This window comes from Brachycentrus maculatus, unplaced genomic scaffold (assembly GCF_059751285.1).
Source record: "Brachycentrus maculatus isolate JH-2025_06_01 unplaced genomic scaffold, ASM5975128v1 h1tg000147l, whole genome shotgun sequence".
NCBI classification, from domain to species: domain Eukaryota; kingdom Metazoa; phylum Arthropoda; class Insecta; order Trichoptera; family Brachycentridae; genus Brachycentrus; species Brachycentrus maculatus.
Window position 1 is genome coordinate 1,863,712 of NW_028280900.1, and position 22,915 is coordinate 1,886,626.

General features: G+C 36.8%; 1 protein-coding gene across 3 annotated transcripts; it reads left to right on the forward strand.

Moving 5' to 3' along the window:
• Positions 1-53: 53 nt before the first annotated feature.
• On the forward strand, positions 54-21,458 carry vap (RAS p21 protein activator vap). Of its 3 annotated transcripts, none has more exons than XM_088261009.1 (20): positions 54-147; positions 973-1,170; positions 1,905-2,018; positions 3,260-3,332; positions 4,015-4,168; positions 5,528-5,652; positions 5,734-5,864; positions 6,578-6,789; positions 7,455-7,757; positions 9,382-9,552; positions 12,698-12,873; positions 13,961-14,033; positions 14,279-14,397; positions 15,057-15,187; positions 15,963-16,132; positions 16,669-16,797; positions 17,149-17,278; positions 18,500-18,654; positions 19,196-19,346; positions 19,892-21,458. In XM_088261009.1, the coding sequence occupies exons 2-20, from the start codon at positions 1,011-1,013 to the stop codon at positions 20,041-20,043; spliced, it is 2,829 nt and encodes a 942-aa protein (XP_088117135.1). In that variant the 5' UTR covers positions 54-147; positions 973-1,010; the 3' UTR covers positions 20,044-21,458. The 3 variants fall into 3 exon arrangements, with proteins under 3 accessions (XP_088117135.1, XP_088117137.1, XP_088117136.1); XM_088261011.1 differs by lacking the exon at positions 54-147 and adding an exon at positions 173-491; XM_088261010.1 differs by lacking the exon at positions 54-147 and adding an exon at positions 742-805.
• Positions 21,459-22,915: the final 1,457 nt, after the last annotated feature.

A 22,915-nucleotide genomic window follows, 5' to 3' on the forward strand; every position in this document is an offset into this window, starting at 1 on the left:
CTGGAAATTACTACCACTATCTCACTATTTCCAGGAAAACTGTCGTAGTATTGCCATATGCTAAATTATGTTCGGATGGATTTTGGACGTGACATTAGACACAGAAACGTCAATAATCTCCTCGTAGCGGTGTGACACCTCTCGAAAGTAAATTTAATAAATAATCTTATTTATCTATATGTATAGTTCTATCATATAAGTCAGTGATTGTAAAATGAAGGCTTAATTTTTTTGTTGCTTTTATCCGAAAATCACAGTCCGTTTTTTTCTCGCAATGTTAAGATACAGTTACTAATTAATTTCTACACTGCTCTGTCTAGAAAATATTTGGGTGTAAAAAAATAACAACTTCATTATCTCGATTGTTTTCTCAATCCGCGCCGTGGGATTGTTGCAGGACAATGCAAGTTTCTTTTTTGTCTCGGGTTTAGTTATTTCCGGACGCGCACAAGTGGGGTTTTTTGTGAAGTTTATGGTCTTAACAAAATAAGGTTTGATTTATTTGAATCAACAATTTATTCTTAGAAATTAATCACTGTTTTACGAAATACTTTCCCGCCCGAACTGTAAATAAAGTGTACAATTAGTCATATTCAAGATCAATATTAGCGTATAATTCTTCCCAAACTTTGATGTAGATATTATTTAATTTTTTATTATATTCATAAGTATAGAATCAATTGATACTTTTTTTTTTTTTTAATTCATAATAATAAAAAGCTTTAACGCCGTTGCATGGGATAAATAATATATATTTTTTGGTATCAATGCCAATTTGTGACGTCGTAAATTTCTGAAAAAAATGGTATGTTTATAATTCCTGTTAAGTTATGTTTAAAACTTTTTATGTTTATTCTACACTAAAAAATTTGTCCACAAGGCTAGGCACTAAAACCATTTATGGGACCCAGTCATGGGACATGGATGAATGAGAAAAAAAAATTGTTGTAACTAATAAGCTGTCTGTTCCAGTTGCGGCTAGGCGGAGTAGAGTGCAAAGGGCTCCTGTTATGATGGCAGACATGATCCGGGGCCCCATGGCGGGGGTGTTCAGCAAGGACAAGCTCGGGTCCCCTTCCACGGGCTCCGAGGACGGGGGCGGCGCAGACCTGGTGGACATGGCTGCCGACTTGGAGCTGGACGATGTGGACGGGCCGGTTGCCAGCGGAGGTACGACCGACCTTATCTAACCTAACTTAACCAACTTAATATAACCTAAACTAACCAACTTAATATATTTATTGTAACTGCAAACAGTTGGTAGAATTCCATATTGAATTGTTGGTAATATATCCAAAAGTAAACAAGGTTTATTGGATTGAGTTCTACATTTATTTATGTATATGTTAATACGTGATGCGTTTCCTCTTATTAAACACTTGAGTGTTTGATAATGTCTTAATAAGACGAAACGCGTCACGTATTAAGATATACATAAATAAATAATAAATATTGTTTAATTTTGGATATATTACCCAACAATTCAACTTGATATAACCTAAACTAACCAATTTCATCTAACCTAACCTTACAAACTTAAACCTAACCTAACCAACTTAACCAGTTGCCAGTTTATCCCTCACGTGACTCGAACAAGGAGTCCATGTTGGATTGGTGAGTCCGAGTGCTGCTCGGGCAAATCGTATTCCAATTTGGTGATATTGATTTGCCCGAGCCAAGTATATTTTTGTATTAGTTTTTATTGACTAACGCGAGCAGTGTTCGGGTAGTCCTGTTTCCAGTTATTTGGTAATGATTTCCCCTGAACCGACGAATTTTCTCGCCAAAATTCGACTGTTAAGTTGTTTAGTGTTTCCCGCAAACAGTGTGTGTTAATAAAGGATTTTACATGTAATTTTACTCACAAATAGATGTCATGTGATTGTTTTGATTTGTCCAATTAGGAGAAAGACAAGGAGGACTGGCCCCCCCGGAGTCGGAGTGGTATCACGGCAGACTGGATCGCTACACGGCCGAGGAGAGACTGTGGGGTACCGATAAAATGGGCAGCTATTTAGGTATTGCTTTATAAAATCTTTTTTGAATTAACACGTATAAAATTATATATTTAAATATATATAATATGCTTTTTTTCAATCGAAAAAAACGTTCTCCATTTCTACCCGTGATTGACAACTACACTATTCAAATTTTTGGAACTTCTACATATATTGAATTATCTCGATACATAGTTCTTGAACTCGATAGACTTCACGAGAGACATCTATGGTGGTACGAAGCAAGCTTTTTACTAAGCAGAAATTATATTTCTATTAAGAATTGGTGAATGTTACACGTGTGTAAAGTGATCACTTAAACCAGCCTATGACGGTCATAGGCCCCGTAAATGCCCAGACTTTCATATTCTTTTTCATCTATGTTGAGATGTCAAAATATAATATGAAAAATTACCCCTGATATGAGATAATCTAGATTTATGAACAAGTATTTGGACACACTCAGAACGTTGTAAAAAAATGTGACTATACCACCTCACACTGAACTAAAATGGTTTTGTCTCTATTAGCGCGTAAAACATCAGACCAGTCTGATGATGTCGGTACGACGAAACCCGGTCACTGGTCTAATAAAATAAATGTGGAAAAATATACGTAGTCGTTAAATAACGACTACGTATATTTTTCATAAGTAAAATTATTATTTGCAAAAGTAAAATTAATTATTAATTTCATAAGTAAAATTCGCATATAAGTAAAATTACTATACAAAAATTTGTAAAAAAATAATATAGTTAAAATAAAGCATTTCAATAATAAACAATAAAATATTTATTTATAATTAGAGGAAAAAGTTTTTTTTTTAATCGGTTGTATTTATTTTAATCGGTTGTATTTGTTTTACCCCCTGGGAATCGAACCCAGAACCTCCAGCATGTAAGCCAGCGTGCTAACCGAAACATTGCGGAGGCCTGCAAGTATGTGTTAGATGAGAATATCATTCCAGTCTTTGTGTTCAACTTAGAAAGTGTATTTTGCCAAATGTGAACAATGGACAATGTGTACAAAAATTGCCGTGGGAATATTCTATATTGTGTGCAGATATTTCTGTGATTATGTATTATATTTCTCTGTGTATTCTTTTTACGAATAAAATTTTATTGTTTTATGTTTTTTTCTCATTTATTATGTAAAAGTGAAAGCCAAAAGGACATATTTCATATATGACGATAACAACAACAAAATTTTAATATGTGAAGATTTTTATGTTTATCCACATTTAAAAAAATTTAAATTTGCAGTAAGAGAGAGTGACAGAAAACCCGGATCCTATGTTCTGAGCTATCTTGGTCGAACTGGAATCAATCACTTCAGGTAATAATTATATCTCTTTATAACTTTTACTTTTTAAAAAAATGGAATGCAGTATTGTTTGTACATATATGGTAAATGGGTGTTTAGCCTGTTATTGAAAAAATAAAACAAAAATATTTGGGTATTAGAGGTCATTAAAGAGTATTGATTTATATCATAATAAAAAAGACCAGTTGATTGTGGCATGTATACATACATTGTGGGTGCTTTGCCAAAAAAAAAATGGTAAAGGGGTGAAAAAAAAAATTGGTGGTGATTCATAGTTAAAATGATTTTTCAAAATTTCTCCTTCTTCTTCAAACCCTCATCGGCGCCCCAATGGTGCATAGGGCACTGCATCATATGGACACAGTGTTATTTTGATCGTTAACACATGAAAGAAAGGTGATCAGCCCTCCGCTTCAGGTACCAGTCCAGGGTAATATTGAATAAACATTAGAGTGAACAAATCGCTAAAAATAGGAATCGAACCGGGGCCTCTAGAACGGTAGCCGAGCGTTCTGACCATTAAACTACGGAGGCGGACAACTATGCAACATACAAATACGAGTTACATTATACTAAATGACAGACGGACTTCGGTGTTTATTAACGATGATATTCCTTTGAGGAAAATTTGTACCAACATTCATTTAAGTCCGTACTCCCGGAAAGGTTAATATAACGGGATTTGTTTGCCCAGGATCACAGCGGTGTGCGGAGATTACTACATCGGCGGGCGACAGTTTGACTCGTTGAGTGATCTGGTCGGTTTCTACAGTCACTGTTCCGATCTCCTGAAGAGAGAGCGACTCCTGGAACCTATTCCTCCACCAGAGCCAGTTAATGACAAGAAAGTAAGTTACCTCTTCAATGTCCACATTCTTATCATGCTGACTGTTACCAGCTTAACCTGTTAACCGGGCGGGACGCATAAATACGTCAAACGTAAACAATATCGGGTACGGGTAGGACATATGAATACGTCCTTGAAATATATGTTTATTATATTATATATATGGACGTATATTTTTCGAACAATAAAGGTATTAGTCATCCATACATGTCTCGACATGAATTTAAGACACGGAGTGAATCGGTATTCGCACCCGTTACAAGTTGCGTAATTGGACAGCGGACCGCCCGGTTAACAGGTTAAAGACCTTGGTGGTTAATGGCTAATTTTCAGGAGATGCATTTGAAGCGATATAATTTTAAGGTCACATCGCTTTGCTATTTTGCTGTAATTAGGTGAAGTGAAATGGAAATGGGAAAAAAAAAGAATGAATGAATGACTTCTTTAAAAGTTTAATTTTTTAATTCGGGTTTTAGATTCAGTCGCTAAAAAAACAAACGGTTAGCTTTAAACGTATTATAGTTATCCATTGTCATAATTAGTGCAGAAATTTAGTTGCAAATAACATATTTCTGGTTCATATTTGATATCAAAAGCTTAAGCTGGAAAGAAATACAAGCCAAGAAAAAGTTATGAATTCAACCCAATGGGGTAACCGAAAATGTAACTGTTACCCTTTAGTCACAACTCTTGAATGAAGTCCTTGCAATGCATTATCATACATGAAAAAAATTAAACAGTAAAAGTCTGTTCATTTTGAATTTAAGTAAATTACAGTAACATAACATATATCATATCTTATCACATATCGTATGCTAATTTATGATATGTGATGGTACATATCGGTAGTGTAACGGCAAAGGGGTATATCTGTCAAATTTTTCATTTTCTAAGTTTGTTACACAATATGTCTAAAATAGTGTATTCCATAATCTGGCAAAAGAATATAGCTGTAGTTGCAATTCTTATTTAGTTTTATTGAGATATGTATATATAAAAATACATAAAACACATGAGTTATTTAATTTCACAAGTTTGTTTTTGCTCTCCACAGATATACCCCTTTGCCTTTACACTACCGATATCAGAAACCAATTGATTTATCATATATGTTTTACTGCATTTTATATAAGAAATAAAATACTAATTATGAATCCTTTTTTTTACTAAATTCGTTTAACCAGTGACTGGGTTTCTGGTCTAGTCAGACAATGTTGGTAACAATAAAACCAGTCGCTGCTAAAACAAATTGAGTGAAAAATAACTATACAGCTGGTATTATATTTTGTATTTCATAAATTAAATTAGCAAAAACTTTTAGTGCAGTTCATAAAGTGTGTCTTTTCAAATATTTCTCTAGAGAGTGGTGGCCATTCTGCCCTACACCAAGATGCCAGACACGGACGAGTTAACATTTCACAAGGGCGATATTTTCTTCTGCCACAATGACATGGGAGATGGTTGGCTTTGGGTTACCGCACACAGGTATACAATTCAACTAATTTACTGTTTTGATAATAATAATATTCTTGAGCAATAAACTTAGATTTTGGATATTTCCACTAGAACCGGAGAGCAAGGGATGATATTCCGCGAGCTGGTGGAAGATCTGGATCCTGCCATTGATCCCAATACAGTATTCTCCTGGTTCCACCCCAACTGCACAAAGAGCGAGGCTGTGGACATGCTTGTCAAAGGTTTATTAACTTATTAACCCATCGGCATACCAGCCGCCATATCTTGGTGGCCAACAATATCTTACACTCGCATATTAGCCACAGTTTAGGCCACACCTCCGTTTGTGGTAGCTCATATTATAAAGATACTTTCGTGTGATGTCTACAAACCAGTAAAGAAAACCTTAGGTAATACATTATTTATTATTATTTGTGTACAAATTTACTAACAGCACTTAAAAGAATTATCTATTTGATTAAAATATCAACCAAAATCATTTAAAATCCAAAAATTTACATCCCAGGCGTGATGTTATTTTTTCAAGTTTTCTTGTCAACATATCACAATTTTGATCTAGACACTCGATAAAATACAGTGGAACCTCTCATCACTAGCATAATCTGTTCCGGAATGTTACTCGTTAAGCGAAACACTCGTTATACAAAACGTTTTTTTGTTTTGGCCTAAGTTAATGTCGTGTATATTTGCATACATATTTTTTAAAAACTGTGTTCAATTTATTTTAGCGTTCACACAAACATCATTGATAGACTACATATACAGAAATTATGCTGAGAAACCATTTTCATGCAGTGTCAACATATTAATCACCATCCGCTAATTATTGAACGAATCTACTAATTTTCTTCAATTTCTTTACATTCAAGCTTTAAACATGCACTTTTTGACTTACTTACTCCTAGAATTCACTGTGTTTATTTTTGTGGTGCAGCCGGCCCTGGGAGCTTCCTCGTGAGGCCCTCGGACAACTCCCCCGGAGACTACTCGCTGTTCTTCCACATCAACAACCAGATCCAGCGCTTCCGGATCGAGAAGAAGGGAGTGCGCTACCTCATGGGCGGGCGCACCTTCGAGTGTCTGGACGCCGTCATCAACCGCTACCGGAAGGAGCAGATAGTCGAGGGACATACGCTCATGCAACCAGTTAGTATCACTCCAACAATAGTCTTTTTACGTATTGAAAAAATGCACAAATTTAACAAATAATTCCCATATTGTCATGTAATGAATTTTCCAAAATAAATGTTAATCAATATTTTGAATCTGTAGAGGTCAGTCACCTTAACAGCTAACAACACGCTAACATTAGTGAATTTCTCAGAATTCCAAATATTTGTTCACAAATGCTGAATTTTGCTTCTTTTGAAAGTTATTTTTAATCAAGATTTTATTGTACTCCCAACATAGATTGAAGCTTGGGTATTTACAGGGTTTACAAACTGTCATTGGTTAGTTCAAGTGATCACTCTACACTGTGTAACATTCACCAATGTTTTTAACCTTTAGTTAGAGCACATTTAGCTACCATGCTTCCAAGTTCCATTGCAAGGGTCAAAATAAATATTTTGGATTTTTGCAATCTAATATTTATTCAATATCACCCTGGAATGGTAACTTAAGTGTGGGACTGGTCACCTTGCTTTTATGTAATTAACTATCAAGATAATGCTGCATCAATATTATGCAGTGCCTTATACACCATTTTGGACATGGGTGAGAGAAGAAGGTATGCTAGTAATAGTGTCAATAGATAGACAGGTTTGCCTGGTAGCTCTTCTTAAGCAACGTCAATATATCACTCATTTCAGTTGGCGGCGGAGGGGCACAAAGCGGAGCCGCACACGACGCAGATGTCGGCGTCGGGCGCCGCCGCCGAGAAGATCTACGCGACGCTGCGCGAGTGCCGCGACCAGATCGGGCTCAAGAAGATGAAGGGCATCAAGCACCAGGGGTACCTGCACAAGAAGTCCGACAAGATCGCCAAGAAATGGAAGCAGCTGTACTTCGTGCTGCTGGTGGAGGGCACCGACACGCACCTCTACTTCTACGACTCCCCCAAGAGAACCAAGCCCAAGGGGCTCATCGATCTGTCCTGCGCATACTTATACCAGGTAATTGGAAAATGTAGCTTCAGTCATTCGAACATCTATCAAAACGATGTTTGATAGATGTTCGAATGATGAAATAAGGAAAGAATGCAAGGCTGAGATAAGTATTATCGATAAAATTAAGAAAGGTGTGTTGAGATGGTTTGGACATGTGGAACGTATGAGTGAGGAAAGAACGGTTAAACAAATTTATGAGGCGAATGTAGTTGGAAAAAGAAGCAGAGGAAGGCCGAGGAAAACCCGGCACAATCAGGTATGTCAAATACTTGAAAGCGGCCGGGTCAGGAGTTGTAATAATCGTCGGGTATGTATGAGGAGATGCGTGAATGTAGAAAAGGCGAAGAATGTTTCCAAAGACAGAGTGGTGTGGCGGTCGATTATCTCTGCCTATCCCTGCGGGGAAGCGGCGTGATGGTTAGTTAGTTAGTTATTTAGCTTTAGTCTCGAGGGAATCACACAAGCTAGTACAATGGAATTTCTAATTTCACTACATATGCCGAGGGGTTGTTGGGTAGACGCTTGACTGCGAAACTGGTGTCGCGGGTTCGATTCCTGCCAACTGCAAAATGAATTCTAGAATGATTTATTTTCGATTGGTCTGGGTGTTTGTGATGTATTTTCACATTTTCCTTCCCTATCCTTACTATCCCACCTGCAGACAAGCCTCTTAAAGTAGGGGCTTTGCGGAGTCACATCATCCCACTACTTCACAAACTGCATTGGTTACGCTTTCCCGTAAGGGGGGAATATAAACTCTATCTACTCGTGTATAAATAAATCAATACATAACATGGCTCTAAAGCAGTGGTTCTTAACTTGGGTTCGATGGAACCCCAGGGGTTCGGTGAGTCAGTCTCCCGGGTTCGGCGGAGGTCAAAACATACACCCGACTTATTTTACAACTATATGAAAAATGATACAACGTGCAATATATTCATTTATCCAATAGATCTAGTATATTATTTCAAAGGAATATATCAACCTAGCAATAAAAATAATACAAGAGCTAAAATGCTAAAACAATACACCTACTCATAATTTTTTTACTATTATGGGACTTAACAACAGTAAATCATAACAAATGTACTAGATCTATTGTCATAACGTGTTGTCATTGCGAAATGTGCATTATTTTGTTTTTGTTTTTATGTGAAAATCTTGTTACAGTGGTTTTGTTCTTCGTTTTTAATGGTTTTGTTAATTTTGTGCACCTATGTATAAATATACATCTATTTTTTGAATTTGAATAAATCATATTTTATGTTTCCAATTAAGGGTTCGGTGAACGCGCATATGAAACTGGTGGGGTTCGGTATCTCCAACACAGTTAAGAACCACTGCTCGAATTGGTTGATAGACATCTCTCGCTTTGATCACCTGATTGTAGTAGCAGTATAAAAAATAAAAATACTTAAAGGTGGAGACTGACCGGAGCATTTCGTATTAATATAACGTCGTAACATCGATCGCGCATCACCGAGCATCCAAAACTATGGATGGAGCACTCCATTCGGTGTACGGACTGCATGAATGCTCGCATAGTAACGTGTTACGTTACGACCAAATGCTCCGGTCACTCTCATACTGTACATAGTGGAAATGTACGGTACCCGGTGACGTGTTGCAGGTCCACGAGTCTCTGTGGGAGCGGGCCAACTGCTTCCAGCTGGTGGAGCGCGCGCTGCCATGCCTGGCCACCGTCTCCTACCTCGCGGCCACCACGCCCGACGCCCTCCAGGAGTGGCTCAACGCCCTCAAGCCGCTCTGCGTGCCGCAGCTGTCCAGGGCCCAGTGCAAGGTGAGGATGCGTGTGTCTTGAGAACGCTTTTTATTTGCATTTTTTTTTGACCAGCAGCATTAAAGGAGTATATATAATTTATTTTTCAATTTATATTCATAATAATAATAATAATAATAAAACCCTTATCCGCATCCCAGTGATGCATAGGGCACTGCTTCATATAAATGCAGTGTTATCTTGATCGTTTACACATAAAGGAAAGGTGATCAGCCCTCCGCTTCAGGTACCAGTCCATGGTAATATTGAATAAATATTACATTGAAAAAATGACATATATTTATTTGACCCCCCCCTGGGAATCGAACCCGGGACCTCCAGAATGGTAGCCAAGCGTGCTGACCATTACACTACGGAGGCGGACAAAATAATAATATATTCATATATTCATAATAAATAATAAAAACTATTTTTCTCTCTTATTTTGTACTAATGTAATACATATCTACAAGATATGTATTCATAATTTAAATTGTTGTTTTTATGAATCCACCGCCAAACATGAGACCTGTACATATTGCTTGAGAATTGTGTTTATTTACATATATTGGGTTGATGCAAAAGTTTTGACCGTTTTTTACATATATTTTTTTTTAGATTTTTTTTCATGTGTATTATTTATTTAATAAATTATATAATTTCCATCAGTTCTTATAACCTCCTCCCATCTTTCTATCAACTTATTAATACCAGTAGTATAAAATTCCGTGGATTTTAATGCGAAAAATGAAGTAAGGGATGTTTTTACCTGCTCTATTGAATAATTTTTTTCATCATTTAAATTTTTTTGCAGTGATCGGAATAAATAAAAATCAGAAAGAGCAAGATCTGGAAAATACAGTGGATGCTTGATAACATCCCAATTTAACTCATTTAGCTTGTGTTGGGTCATCATAGCCACATGTGGTCGCGCGTTGTCGTGATGAAACACTACCCCTTTTCTGTTTACCAATTCTGGTCTATCCTTTTGAAGGACCATGTTCAATTTGGATAATTGCTGACAATATCGTTCTGCTGTACTTGTCTTATCGTGTTCCAAGAGTTCAAAATACACAATACCCTTATTATTCCACCAAACACAAAGTATAACTTTTTTTTATGGATTTCGGCCTTCGAAGTTGTTAATGGGGCTTGTCCAGGTATAGTCCAATGTCTTTTTCTTGTCAAGTTGTTGTACACGACCCATTTCTCATCTTCCGTCACCAAATGATGCAAAAAAGGTTCATGTTTTTGTCTCGCACTCAAAGCAACGCGCGTTGAAACACGATCCAATAAATTGGCAGCCGACAATTGATGAGGTATCCAAACGTCGTACCGCGAAACCATTTCCATACGCTTCAAATGTCTTAATTCGATTGTTTGGTTGACTCCCATCATTGATACAATCTCCCTGATGGTTAGATGTGGATTGGTGTCAATTATGACTTTTAATTCGTCGTCATCAGACTTCAATGGCCACCCGGTACGTGGTTTATCAATGAGTGAAAAATCTCCAGATCGGAATTTCGCAAACCATCTTCGTACCTGTCGAACTTTGATGACATCTGCTCCATACACTTCACAAATGTTTTTGGTTGCCACACTCGCGGTATTGTCTTTACGGAATTCATAAAGTAAACAATGACGTAAATGCACTTTATCAAACGATATTTTAAAAAAATACAAGGGGTTATTATTGTACTCTGGCCAGGCCAAAACTGAATAGAAAGTAGAGGGAAAGCATCCTTTATACAATGGAATCATAAAAAAAGAAGATACTATTCATTATTTATGAAAATTTTTTTTTTACCTGGGATCATAAAAAACGGTCATTACTTTTGCATCAACCCAATACATATTATCATTATTTGACAGCCTTGGTTATCATGCCTATATCTCCTACACTATTTTTCTGTGATCTTTTTTCACCGACCCATCATGACGTATGAAATCGAAAGTCACCGTTGACACAAAAAATGCGCTTAGAGTGTCAGAAATGAAGACTCTAGAAAGCGTATCAGGCAAGAGTCTTCGAGATGGAATAAGAAACGTCAGGATCAGGGAAATATGCGAGATCAAAGATGTCGTTAGGTGGGGAAGGCAACGAAGGAGACAATGATATGCGCATGTGAGGAGAAAGGAACCATCCAGACTCCCCCTCATCGCACTGTACGGCCAACCTCATGGTAGACGACTCCCGAGCAGACCACCAAAGAGATGGGTCGATAGCAGGGAATCGACATCTCAGGAGGCTAATCCCTCTTAAAAACAGGCTGCAAGGCCTACAATAAAAAGAAGAAGTATCAATTTCTCTCTGCTGAATGTTAACATGGTAATGATTTAGCTGATTCTCCATATTACTGACATCCGTGGGAATAACTGCGGATAAAGTTTCATGATAAAATTTAGGTATCTTGACCTTGGGAGCTGCCATAATTAGCGAAGAGACACACAGTAAAAATGCTTTGGAATACAGTGAAACTTCTACCGTTTTTAAAGGGACCTATTGAAATAAACTATGAATGCGGGAAAACAATGAATGTAGGATTAAGATATACACAAGGAGATACGATCGAGTAAAGATACCGTCCTCCCATTCTGCACAACCATTGGTAGTTTAAAATTCTAAGATGAGTTGCAAATAAATGCAAGATTAAAATGCAAATAATTGTATTTATTTTTTAAAAATACAAATTTTTTGCATCTTATATTACTATCTCCAAAAGACGCGCCGAATGGATTGGCCACGCGCTAAGACAAGAGGGTTTCCTGCACCAAATAATATAGGGAACGATCGAGGGAATAAACGCCAGAGAACGCCCACGCCGCCAATACCTAAGCCACTTATACGAGGACATGGGCTGCTCGACGTATGAGGAGCTGAAGAGGACTTCAGAAAATAGGCGAGAATGGCGAAAGAGATGTCATCTGTTGCTACAGACCAATCCGCAGGATTGAGACCAGAGAGAGAGATTTTTAAAAAATACAAAGCTGAACAGAACAAAAATAAAGTTGTAAATAATCTTTCGTCGACATGTTTTTTACTCAGTATATTTTCGGCTCAGCAAATGAAATTTTTTCGGCATCAGTTATTGAATGTGTGTAGTAAAACACTTTCAATCTTTCAAAGAATGTGCATGTCCTGATGGTTACCCGATGTCTGCAGGTCCCCAAGTTGCGGTCGCTGCGCTGCCTGACGCTGCACGTGCTGGAGGCGCACCGCCTGCCCTACAAGCTGGTCCCGCAGCCGTACTGCTCGCTGCAGCTCAACCAGGCCAAGGTGGCGCGCACGCGCCTCAAGAGCGGCCCCGACCCCATGTGGGACGAGGAGTTCATTCTCGAGTCAGTATACCCCCCGCATATTGAAAAACAGGTCACTTGTCAACAGACACCACAATCAAATGATCCTATGTCGCATGTTTGACCCCGAACTAATCATAGCTGCTGCTATTTTTTATTTCAAATATTAACATCACTCTCCTTATCATTCATCGTTCACTTTGTATAATTTCATTTTTCATTTTTCATTCGAATCCTTATTGCACCCCAATGGTGCATAGGGAACTGCATCATATAAACGCAGTGTTATCTCGATCGTTAACACGAAGGAAAGGTGATCAGCCCTCCGCTTCAGGTACCAGTCCAGGGTAATATAGAATAAATATTAGAGTGAAAAAAATCACTTATATTTATAAGACCCCCTCTGGGAATCGATCCCGGGACCTCCAGAACGGTAGCCGAGCGTGCTGACCATTACTTTGTATAATACCACTTTTTAATTCCATTAATTAATTGCTTTACATTCCATTATCTATGATGATGGAATGATTATTCTTAAACCGGTAGTCATGAAGTAGTGTTTTTTTATTGTTGTATTACACAAAGTGAACGATTAATGATAAGGAGAGTGTAATATTACCACATCACAAAGTTAACCATGCTTTTAATATACAAGATATATCAAATATTAATGTTTTGAATATTGAAAGCATTAACTTTGTGGATCATCTTGATAAATTATTTCGAGAAATAAAAATACTTTGTATTCTGATCCACTCACATTTTTATTTTTCCAACTAGTTTCGGCAACAACCTGTTGCCCTCTTCAGGGTTACATTTATAACTATTAAATATTAATGTTGGTCAAATATTAATGTTGGAAAATAATACTGATATGAGAGTAGGTACCTTACGTTATAACAACAATAGTATGTATATTCTTGTCCCAGCAATTTTGTTCATACATCTGATTCGAAGCATTCGATATACTGAAATTCAAATTGAATAATTCAAAATTTGAAACCTGGAAAATGAGTAAAAAAGTCTTTTAGTTGGTCCCTTTAATTTTTTCTTTACACACAATATTGTTTGATTGAAGGTACTTATTATTTATTCATTTATTATATTTTATTCTTGATTTTGTTCTCAGTGACATTCCTCCAGATGTGGTTTCCTTCACTCTCACGGTGCACAATAAAGGAAAGCGGGGAAAAGACTCGGAGGTATGTTTCATTCACATAGCTCTATTTCTTATCAATTTACAGTAATACATATCAGGAAAGGAGTCACAGGGAGAGAGATATGATCCATGGAAGACAACTTTTTTTTAGGAGGGTTAGGGCTCCAGGAAGATGACCATCTTTTAAAAACAAGGCTATTTTACAACTTAACCCCATGGATCGCAACCTGGGATCGCAGTCCTGGTATTGTTTGAGTATAACTTGAAATTAATTTGTTTGTTTTATAGATGGCAGAACTGACCGTGGACCTTTCCACACTAGCTAACGGAGAGGAGGTAGAAGATTGGCATCCCCTGTCTGGGATTACTCCCATAGGGGAGTGGGGCTCTCTGCGACTGAGAACAAGGTACATCAACTCCCGCATATACAGTAAAAACTCATTTTTTCTCAAATTTTGAAAAACCATTTAAATTACGAATCACTGAATTCTTTCCCTCCGTCTCCGTAGTGTTATGGTCAGCATGCTCGGCCACCGTACTGGAGGTACCGGGTTCGATTCCCAGGGAAATGTAATAAATAGAAGTGATTTTTCACTCTAATAGTTATTCAATATTACCCTGGACTGGTACCTGAGCCGGAGGGCTGATTACCTTTTCTTCATGTGTTAACAATCAAGATAACACTGCATTTATACGATGCAGTGCCCTATGCACCATTGGGTGCGGATAAGGGTTAGAAGAAGAAGGAGACATTTTGAAAAATCATTTTGACTATGAATCACCACTAAATATTTTTTTTCACCCCTTTACCATTTTTTTTTGGCAAAAGCACCCGCAATGTATGTATACATGTATGTATGTATATATACACCAATGTATGTATACACCCGCAATGTATGTATTTTTTATTATGATATAAATCAATACTCTTTAATGACCTCTAATACCCAAATATTTTCGTTTTATTTTTTCAATAACAATGCAATATGTAACAGGCTAAGCACCCATTCACCGTATACAAACTATACTGCATTCCATTTTTTTTAAATGTAAAAGTTGTCTGTAGGTACATGCATGACCTGGTGATGCCGAGTGAGGAGTACAGCCCCCTGCAGCAGCTCATCCTGGAGCCAGGACTGCTGGTGGTGCGGGCTCTATCAGAACTATGCCACGCTGATAGGATGCCACTTGCCATGGGTAAAATATAACTCCCCATTTAAAAATTCTTCTCCGTCTTATTCCTCATTACTGAGGGTTGTGACCCTTGTGGAAGCAATGGAAGCAATAAAAATATATGTGGTGTTGGAGGCGTATGCTCCGAATTCCATGGACAGCTAGACGCACCAGTGAGTCCATTCGTCAAGAGTTACACTTGGATGGCTTGACTCTGGCCAATGTCTGTACATGACGGAATCTTCAGTTCTTTGGACACATTGCGCGTGGCAATAAGGATAGCCTGGAACAATTGGTTGTAATTGGTAGCCTGGAAGTCCGCCTCCGTAGTTTAATGGTCAGCACGCTCGGCTACCGTTCTGGAGGTCCCGGGTTCGATTCCCAGGAGGGGTCAAATAAATATAAGTGATTTTTTCACTCTAATATTTATTCAATATTACCCTGGACTGGTACCTGAAGCGGAAGGCTGATTACCTTTCCTTCGTGTGTTAACGATCAAGATAACACTGTGTTTATAATGCAGTGCCCTATGCACCATTAGGGTGCGGAAAAGGGTTTAAATGAATGAATAGAGGGGAAGAGGAGGAGAGGAATATCTCCAAACGATGGACCGATCAAGTTTAGGCACCTTGGTGGTTTAACCGCTATGTGCAGCACAGTCAAGGGATAACTGGAGAAGAGTCAGTGCTTCTACAAGGGTCACAACCCTCAGTAATGAAGACTAAGCGGAGAAGAAGTACTCAAGTGCCTAGTGAAGTAAAGTAGTTTGTCTATTGCTTTCATATAAATATTGTTCCAGCCTTGCTTCGTGTGTTCCGGTTTGAAAACCGCGCCCCCGATCTGCTCCGGGAACTCCTTCAAGCCGAGGTGGCCCGGGAGGCCGACACGCCCACTTTGTTCAGAGCCACTTCCCTCAGTACCACCCTCATGGACATCTACATGAAAGCCGAGTGTCTACAATTCTTGCAGGTAAAAAATATTAATAATCTTTCATATTCACAAATCCTATTAAAATTTTACTTTGTAGTGAAATGTACTATACCATACCCTATATCCTTCCTTCATTGAATTGGAATTATTAGTCTCTTATAAATCTATTTTCTATTGCTCTTTCTTTATTTTTTAACCTTTCCAGGAGCACAAAAATTGATGTCCGACTTTCTCTGGGGAGTGGGTTCTTTTTGCATGGAATTTTTTTTTTCATTAAATCGATGTATTATGAAGATAGAAATTGTTAAAATATATTTTTTTTTAAAACGCCTCTTCGAAATATTTTTAATTATGACAAAATTACACACAAATATCCACAGATGTCATTGCTATACAAGTTACATCATACTAACTGACAGACGGACTTCGATGTTAATTATCGTCGATACTCCTTTAAGGAAAATTCGCACCGACGTTCATTTACGTCCATACTCCCGGAAAGGTTAAATAAAGCTTTTTTAGTACTGTATTACATATTATTATTATTAGTATTAAAACATTTGATTCCCTTTTAGGCAGCTGTATCGGACACGATACAAAAGTTGGTTGAAAGTAAACAGTCAGCCGAGCTAAATCCCACCAAGATGGACTCGCCTGATGATGCTTGCAGTAACGCTGAATTCCTGCTTTTGATATTAGACCAGGTTAGTAACACTTTCATTTACTTCACTAATTCGTAAAACAGGCTGAACAATTTTTTTGCATAATTTTTCTTTGATCGCCTCACCCAGTCAGTGTGGAATGCTAGAGTAGTACATATTATGATATTGTTGTCCTTTTCCTTTTAATGAGATGAAAATTCCAATATTTTGAAAAATTCAATTACATCAAATGTTACCAAGGTTTAAAGAAAATTAAGTTACGATTAATCGTATGTTGGACCTTAACGGACTTTTACCATATTTTCGACTTAATTTTTAGTACAAGTTATGATGGTCTGTTTACCAAATGGCCGCATACATTTTTTTTTGTATGATATTTTTTTCAATTTTCAGATAACTCTGTCAATATTCACATCACCGGATTCCTGCCCACGGCCGGTGAGGTACTTGTGCGGATGTTTGCAGAGAGCTGTGACGGCCAAATGGCCGGCAGAACGCTTTGTCCGAACTAGAGTGGTTTCAGGTATGTCATGAAATCACATTATCCATTCAGTTATGTCATCAAATCATATTAGTTCCGCGCTACAGATGTCAGTCTAGGGTAATATTAAATAAATATAGAATGAAAAAACGCTAATATTTACCTTGACCCCTCTGGGAATCGAACCTAGGACCTCCAGCTCAGTAGCCACGCTAACCATTACACTATTGAGATGGACTCATATGACAATCATGGTAAATGTTTTTTTATTATATAATTTTGTATCCTTTTTCTTCTTCTGTCCCTTTTCTGGACACATCCCAATAAATTTCTTTGTGTGCGTTGAGTATTATTAAAATATTTCCCATCATTGTTTTTTCCTCTATTGATATTAATTTGTGATACATATTTTTTTTCACTACAGTGAAACCTCTATCTATCGTTCCTCGAATAATCGTTTTCCCGGATGTGTCGTTTATTTCTTCTATTCGGGTTGAATTCGGGATTCATTTCATACAAAAATAGATCGCATCGATCGTTTCTATCCAACATTTTACCGCATTCATTGTTTGAATTACGCTACATATTTGATATAATTTGTCTGTTTTTTTTTTTTACATTTTCTCAATTTTGTTATATTTGATGACAATATTTTAACGTGTCGGATACAGACTATCAAAAGCTTGTGTGATGGATACAGCAAAAGAGATCTGAAGATCTTTGGGTTCTGTTCAACTTTGTATTTTTTTTTAAATTAATACATTTATTTACATCTAAAACTTGTATTCTTAAAATTTCAACCTACCAATGGTTATGCAATTGGGAGGTCGGTATCTTTACTCGATCGTATATCCTTGTGTATTGTCTTCTTTATCCCGCATTCATCGTTTTCCCGCATTCATAGGTCACTATTATTTCACTAGGTCCCTTTAAAAACGATAGATAGAGGTTTCACTGTATTTGAATAAATGCATCAATAACGTACAGTCCATCCCAAAATAGGACTCCAAGCTTAAATATAGTTAAAGTGCACACATTACTTCTTTCTTCTTTAACCATACCCGCTCCCTATGTGGAGCATATGGACAGTCCACAAACACTCCTCTATCGGTTGCCAGCTCCCATGCATCCTCCCAAGTCAGGAGTTCAGATGAGAGCTGCCGACGAAATGGTAACAGTGGTGGTCCTGGGCTGCGCGAACCTGATGCCTTGTAACAGACACATTACTGCCAGATATTAACTCCTTTCTATGTGCCCCGCCAGGCTTCATCTTCCTGCGCCTGGTGTGCCCCGCGCTGCTGTCTCCGCGCGCCTGGGGACTGGTCTCGGAGCCGCCCCCGCCCTCGGCCACGCGCTCCCTCATCATGGTCGCCAAGTGCCTGCAGAATCTCGCCAACCTCGTGGAGTTTGGTGGCAAGGTAACTACTACTCGGTAGCAAACCCGAAAAAGAAGCCTCGGGGGATAGTAGCAGTCTAATAATAGCTGATATATATAAATGCCGAACCCTCATCGCTAGAAAGTGCAACAGAAGGCCTATTGACTGTCGTAAACAGACCTTCTGACAGTCTGGCTTTACGTGGTTTTCTTTCGCAAATGGTGAGAAGTTTCAGATTTGCCCACACTAAATTATCCCTCCTGTTCCAACATGAATTAAAATATAAAATGTTTTTAATTAGAAGAAAAAACAACAACAAAAAACGTGTTTGTAGGAGCTCTAAAGGATGCCCTAAAGGCGGCACAATGCAGGGATCAATGTTCCAGAGAACCCAGCAGGGGGGTCACGATTCTCGGCAATGAAGAAAACGACCGGAGAAGAAGTTAGAAGAAACAAAAATCCACTAATTAATCTATAAACCATGTACATAATAAGCAAGGTTAAATAAATCTAAGTTCCATCTAAATAAAAAAAAATGGCTGATATTGAAGATGGGATGTTAAAGTATAGGGTTGTGTTCCAGGAGCCGTACATGGAAGTGGTGAACCCCTTCATCCTGAAGAACAAGGAGCGGATGGTGGTGTTCCTGGACCAGCTCAGCGCCATCGGAGACCCGGGCAGCAGCGCTCCGCACCCATTTTTGGGAACTGGTGCAGCCAGCAACATTGACACGGGTAACTATGTACTATCTTTAGCGAGTGGGGACTAAACAAACTAATGATGCAAGTTGTAGAATGCGGTCCTTCAGACGAATGTGCGACAAAACAATGTATGATAGGTGTTCGAATGGTGAAATGGGGAAAGAATGCAAGGTTGAGATAAGCATTATCGATAAAATTAACACACCATCTGCAGGCGGATTCGCGCTCATAATAGAGATAAACATCTCTGAAAAGAAGTGATAACATTTAACCATACTGTATACATCGATATGAGATCAAAAGATGCCGCAAAAGTCATGTGTAAAAATAACTTACACGCAATTTACGACAAGTCGAGTGAAAAGGTAAAATCACCCTTCCCGCCGAACACCACCAGTCGAGTGAAACGGTAAAATTACCCTTCCCGCAGATAGTTTGTTAAGAAGGGTGTGTTGAGATGGTTTGGACATGTGAAATGAATGAGTGAAGAAAGAACAGACCATTATACTACGGAGGCAGACGTTTAAAATATAGTCAGTAAGAAAAGTTAGTTGACTTTTTTCCATTTCTTATTTCAGGTAAAGAGCTGGCGACGCTGCATCACATTTGCGTGTCCCACCTGGCGGACCTCCAAACGCTGGCCAAGACCCAACCGGCCATCAAGAAGCTGGTCACCGTTACGGACATGCTCACCAAGCACAAGCACAAGTACCTCGAGATGATCAGATAGAACGAAACCACTCTGCCGAGGTAGACAGACCCCACGGAGCAAACTGATTGCTTGGAATATTAGCTGAACTAAACGTACTTGGTGTTTGAAAGGAAAATCCACCCAGTTCCTGGACTTTGCGCCTTTTCTTAAGGGTACTGATCAATTCATATTATATAAGATGTCACGTGACCTATCTCCACAGAGATCCGAGTCCTTTCAATAAATAATAAAAATAAATGTGTACACGGAGGCAATGATTTTAGTAAAAAGTCCATTAATTAGAACAACGATGATTTGGAATTTCCGTAATAAATTACGAATTATCATACCAATAATTTAAATAAAAATCGTATTTAGTAATTTTTATACTTTTTTCCCCAAAAATATGAATTATAGACAGTACAGTGTATGTTACACAGTGTATTAACTCATCGCTCAAACCAGCTGATGGATGATATTTCCTTCTCAAAAAAGCTTATTTGACTCTGTTGCCTTTTCTTTACTATTAGGATTTTGTACTACGGACTAGATTTTATATTTTAAATTTAGGTGCAGTTGTAATTAATAAGAAAATTTTTGACGATATTACAAATTGTGTCTTTGGGTTATTTGATATAAATATACCATTAGACAAATGTTCAATACAAATTTGATCCATTATGTATTGGAAACTATCAAGAATTACAATTATAGATTCATCAATGCCAAAGCACTGCCGCATCTTGATGTTTAAAATTTGACAATTTCACAAAGACTTGAATTGAATTGATGATCACAATTTTGTTAGCAGTTTTTATTTCAATTTGTATTCTGTCAGAGTTTTTTTATAGGTACATTTTTAGGTGCCATTAATATTTTTTTAAATGCAGTAGCCACCCTGTATAGTGGTTTTAGTTATCTTTATAAAATGTAATCTCTATATTATATTATACTTAGTTTGTGTAAATACATAATCTCCTTTTTTATATGAAAAAAATCTAATATATCATTTAAGTATTCTATTCATCAAAATAACACTATTATTTTTATAAACTTTAATTTTGACTAATGTAATGGATTAACTTGGTACTCTTATTTCAAAATGTCCAAATTATATTAGCGTAGCGGCATTATTTGCGCAAAAATTGCAGCTGTCGGAATTTCCGCATGTGAGTAATTTTGTCAAGTAATTTCTGTGAACCTTCCTCAAGTTTGATCGTCCGTGGAATATTCTATGTCTAAAAATTTGCTCCGATAGACTTATTTGTCAAATACTCGGTTCAATTATGATATATTTAACAATCAACCGTTTTCAATGTTTAAACCATGAAAATTCTTATGAAAATTCCATTGACTTGATCACTTTTCTATGTACAGTAAAAGCTTGTTAATTTGAAGAACAATAATTTTAAAAATATTATAAACTGTCCTTCTAACACTGTTTTCATACAAAACTTTAGATAATTTGAAAAAAAATTCATTGGAATTTAGAAGAAAAAAAGTAACATTATGTGAAATAACAACAAAAATCATTGAAAAATAAATCTTTAAATATATTTTTTTTATCGATTTTTAGACCATCCTTCCTGTTGTCATTTTATTAACAAAATATAGGAAACTTCGCCGTTCATCAGTGCTTATGAGGAAAAAGATAAAAATATAATTTCTTCCTATTTTTGTCCCTTATATTTCGAATTAAAAAGCTTTTACTTTATGTTATTTACACTAATAATAATATCATATTTCTAATATATAATGACTGAGTTACCATTTTGAATCATATATTTGCATTAAATTTATGTTATATTAAAAATGTTTATGTTTAAAAATTGATGTCATAAATCATAAATATATGTCTTAGCTAAGAAATTAATGATCAATCACCCAACTTTTGTATTTCAAATGATGCACTGATATTTAGGGATCTTCGTATGTATAATATAAACGTAATATTTTACTAAATGTATTTATTTCTTTATTTAGTAGACTCTTTTTTGGCTAGGGTAATTTTGAAAAAATAGCGATTTTGTAAAAGTATTTGATGAAATTTATATTTAAGGTCCACATGTACTATGATTTAAATGCAAAACAATTCAGTAATACTAAATGGTGGATCAAAAATAAAATATGAATGTTGTCTTTTGTAGCACTTTGTAGTTATAAATTCAAATTCATCTCATTTGGGAAGTGACAAGTATAATTGCCAGTCCAGCTGCACACTGTATGGAAATAATTGTAATGTACGGTTATAATTTATGTAAAACTCGACCAAGTATATGGTGGGAAAAGATATAATGTCCTTATATGAAGTATGTCTGAGATAAAAAAATACATGATTTGTTTTAAAGACTATTTGAAAAAAAATTATCCATACAAGTGATTCTTTTTTTAAATATTCACCATCCTGAATATGTAATTAGGAGTCTACTTTGATATTATCAGTATAAATGGGATAATTTTAAGTTCTTAAATTAATTCAATTTCAAAAACCTAAAGGCCAACTAAAAATACAAAAAAAATCTGCTTTGTTGTGTATTTTTGTCAGTACTAATTTATATTACTTGCAACACCGAGACTCAGTATTCTGGTAACTTTGAAACGACTTATTTTCCATTTTTTCTTTTACAAAATGTCAGAAACAATTCACAATCATTAATGCGAAGTCGTTGAAAATATAGTGAAGTATTTGATGCCGAAAAAAATGTAAGAATCAACTTTTTCTACTAAATAACCTGCAATAAACTAATTATGTAATTGTCGACTGACAGACAACTAACCTAAAACTAAATAAGATAGATACCTATTATTAAAACAACTATACGTTGTGTTGTCAGTTTAGAAACAGGAATACAGAGACCATTAGAACAAGTCTGCTATATTTCTGGTCGGCCTTTACAAAACAGCCTTGGCA

Excerpts from the sequence above, each read along its gene's own strand:
- vap (XM_088261009.1), top strand. The coding sequence starts at position 1,011 with ATGATGGCAGACATGATCCGGGGCCCCATGGCGGGGGTGTTCAGCAAG. Across the intron at positions 3,333-4,014 it reads ACTGGAATCAATCACTTCAG|GATCACAGCGGTGTGCGGAG; the intron begins GTAATAATTATA and ends TTGTTTGCCCAG. Across the intron at positions 19,347-19,891 it reads AGCCAGCAACATTGACACGG|GTAAAGAGCTGGCGACGCTG; the intron begins GTAACTATGTAC and ends TTCTTATTTCAG.